Genomic DNA, 3,787 nt, shown 5'->3' with positions numbered 1-3,787 from the left:
TGGTGTTTCTGTTGTTACAGGTTCTTAGAAGGAGTGCAATTCAATCTATTTTGAGAGGAACTGATTTGGAGACACGAGGGGGGTAATGTTCTCAAGCACATATGAGGGCTCTCCTGATCCCCAGAATGTCTCCTAAGTCTTCCCCTTAATAAAACAGATATACTTTCCAGATATCTAATCCCCTAACAGTGGGGACACTGTTCCTGAATATTCCTCAAGCATCCCCTTTCACTCTTCCTATTGCCTGATGGACATTAACCAAATGATCCTGGTTCTTATGGTCAAGAGCAGCTAATGTCCTTTACCCTGCAGAGCAGGTACGTTCAGTAACACTCTTAGCGTATACACACATTGGGCAACATTGGATATGAGGTCATGAAGACTTCCAGTTATTCAACCACAATTACTTGTGCATTGTCTTTCTCCACAGATTTATTGCCCAATGCATTTTTAATATGAGCCCAGAAGAGTGGCCTCTCATGGGCACTGTCAGGCCATGTGATAAATGTATGCCTCTTCACAAGTTTCTTGAGTCGGTGGTAACTGGATAACATAGTTTGGGATCTCTTCCAGGAAGATCAAGATGATAACATCCTCATGCTCAGAGAACATCTTGATACTGGCCAGCTGTACTTCAAGGTGGCACCATTCACTGTGTAGGTAGTGGTTACTGACCATAAATAAAGTTTTCTGGCTAGCATTGATGGCATTCTGAATGTTCTCAAAGATGTCCATACCTGGTTCAAAGTCCTGGTGGTGAAGACAGAGCTTAAAGGTGGGCTGGCCACCTTCTTCTAGAGCTGGAACAAGCTCTTTATATACCCACTGCTCATCAGAGGCAGTGAAAGAGACAAAGGCATCATAGATAAACTCTTTCTCTGTTTTATGCCACTTGGTCAGGTACCAGGCTTGAAATATGAAGAGCCCATAATGTAGAGATGAAGCCATCTTGGCACTGAACCAAGAGAAGACCATGGTTGTGAGGACCAGACTGAAAGAACATAAGAAGTAAACCTTGCCCAGGTCAAAATTACACATAGCATCATCAAAATCTATCGACAAACTCTGGGAATTTGGCTGCTAACAGGGGTAGCTTCGGAGGTAAGGGGTATGAACATTTGCTGTGTTTATTGACCAGTTCTTGAGCCACACATTGTCACAGTTGCACTGAAGTTTGTTCCCATAGAGATCAAAGTACATCAGAGACTTCAGATGCTCCAAATGACTTTGATTAATGACTTTGAGGTTGTTGAATCTTAAAGAGAAGACCTGAAGGCCTTCTAAGCTGGAGAACATACCAGGAACCAGTGACTCTATGTTGTTGTTTTCCAGGTGCAGCATTTTCAGTTTTTTGAGTTTTTGGAATAAAGAAATATTTAAATGAAGACTTCGATCTCCAGATTTTGTTTCTGAGATATCCAATTCTGTGAGATTAGTCGAGAAGTCAAATTGGAGATGGTCCAAAAATACCGTGGATTTTTTTCCTAGGAGTAGCTCCTGCAAGCCATTCAGCCCTTGAAAGAGGTTGGTTGGAATAACCTGAATCCCATGCATTTGTCCTTCTAGGTTAAGTTGTTTCAAAGACTTGAGGTTCATAAATGGAGGAAATAGCAAGGTCTTAGTGGTTTCATATGTAATTTTATTAAAACCGAGATTCAAAACTTCTAGATTTTCAACGCCCAAGAAAAGACCTGCCTGAAAACTTGACAAGATATTGTATGCCAGATCAAGTTTATAGAGGTAAGTAAGACCAGAAAATGCACCCTTCTCTATAACATTCAGGCAGTTCCAGGAGAGAATCAGAACTTAGAGTTTCTTCAGAAACTTAAAAGTTCTGTGCTTCAGAGTTCGAATATTATTGTCTCCAAGGTCTAAAATCTCTAAATTTGAAAGTTGAGCAAAGGAGTATCTGTCAATTTGCACTATCCAGCACCCAGCCAAGTTGAGTTTCTTCAATGAATACAGCCCATAGAAGGCCATATTATTGAGTTCTGTAATGGGATTTCTAGAGAGAAAGAGAGATTTTAGGTACCTCAAGGGTGAAAATGCAAAATCTGGAAATCTTTTAAAACTTTTGTGGCTCAGGTCTAGGTCTGTCAAGTTCTGGAGGGCACTCCAGGTCCTGTTGCTGACAAAGGAAAGTTGGCACATATTTAGATTCAGCCTTTACAGGCTGGGCATAGCATCAAACTCACTGTCATTGAGGTGAACCAAATCACTGCTTTGGCTCAGGTCAAGGGATAAAAGCCTGGTACAGTTGGCAAAGTGCTTTATGCCTCTTGTGTCAGTGGCATTTTTCATAAAAACCAAAACCTCTAATATGGGCAAGTTTCTGAGGAGGTGACACACTGTATTCAAATTTAAATGACCAGCTCTAAACTCTCGGTTACTAAGGTCCATTTCCCTTAGATTCTGTAGGTGTTTGACTGGAAGCATCTCCAGTTTCACCAGTGTTCCACTCAGATTCAACCTCTTCAGTTGGGGCAGAGTGTACAGAGTCACATTCTGGATAATTCCATGGCTATTCTGAGAGACATCCAGAGTGGTCAGATTAGGCAGTGACAAAGAAGAGAAATTTAATTCCATTAGCTTGTTCCCCTGCAGGCTCAGCTGGGTTAGGGAAACCAATGACCTGTGGTCTAAGGAGATGATGCTGTTGTTAGTAAGATCAAGGTATTCCAGGTGCAAAAGATGCTGGACTGCTTCAAGAATATTGGAAAAGTTGGTAATAAGGTTTCTAGATAAACTTAAATGTTTCAATTTGAAAAGAGGGACAAAGGCATTTTTGTGAATGTGGGTGATTTGATTATGGCTCAGAAACAAAGTTTCCAAGTTGGACAGGCCCTCAAAGGAGTTATTCACACTTTGAATCTTATTTTCTACTAAGTTCAAAAGGGTCAGATTTTCAAGTCCCCAAAAGGCCTTCTCCTCAGTCTTCCAAATGGAATTCCACTCCAGTCTCAAGTCCACCAGAGCAGACAAATTAGTAAAGCAATAAGAAGGAAGGACCTGAATCTGGTTTTGTGTCAGGTTGAGGTGAGTAATGTATCCAGGGATGTCACAAATGGCATCTGTCAAGTTGGTGATCTTCTTCCAAATGCAGAACACGTGGTGAATGTCCAATTCATACTGTGTACATTTACTGAACCCATATGTCTCTACCAAAGACAGCAGAGAAAGCCCAATCAAAATGAACCAGGTTATCTAAGCACATCTTATCAGCCCCAGGCATTAGAGTTACTATTAGAAAAAAAATCCTTTCACATGTGTGATGCTCATTTTTGAAGAAATGGTCCTTCCATGTGACTTGGCTGCAAGGAAAAAGAAAGTTGTTTAGTTTAAATTTCTCTCTCTTAATAAATATCTCATAGCTACTTCAAGAAAACTTAAAAAAATTGTCCCAATGTTAACTTCCAAAACAAATCCATTTCTAAAGTGTATCAGCGAAGACCAGCATTATTCTTCCTATAATCAAAATTGTTAGCACATAAAGGCAGAGGAGGCAATTGCATATTTAATTTAATTTAGAGAATTAAGATGCTCCCCAACCCTCCTCTCACCCCTGTATAATAAAATACCTCCCTTGCTGTTTGGGCTGATACCTGAAATTTCACCGCTGGAAATGCACTTTGGGGTCTGTGGATCTCAGTCCAGTTAAAAGAATTATCCATGGTACATGAAAAAAATATCAAGGTTTACAGGTTACTTCTATCTTAATGTGAATGAATACAGAAAATACAGAGTCCTTGCTATAAAGCCACTCATTTCACCATAGTTTACATTTACA

At 40.2% G+C, this 3,787-nt stretch overlaps 1 protein-coding gene across 1 annotated transcript; it reads right to left on the bottom strand.

Annotated features, from left to right (window-relative positions):
* Positions 1-3,671, bottom strand: LOC112483204 (toll-like receptor 13). The gene is given in 3 exon segments (XM_025049770.1): positions 1-552; positions 554-3,204; positions 3,603-3,671. Coding segments are annotated over 3 exon segments (2,883 nt in total). The 3' UTR covers positions 1-389.
* Positions 3,672-3,787: the final 116 nt, after the last annotated feature.

This window comes from Pteropus alecto, unplaced genomic scaffold, assembly GCF_000325575.1.
Source record: "Pteropus alecto unplaced genomic scaffold, ASM32557v1 scaffold126, whole genome shotgun sequence".
NCBI lineage: Eukaryota > Metazoa > Chordata > Mammalia > Chiroptera > Pteropodidae > Pteropus > Pteropus alecto.
Note: the sequence above shows the minus strand (reverse complement) of the source record. Positions and strands in the feature narration are given on the sequence as shown.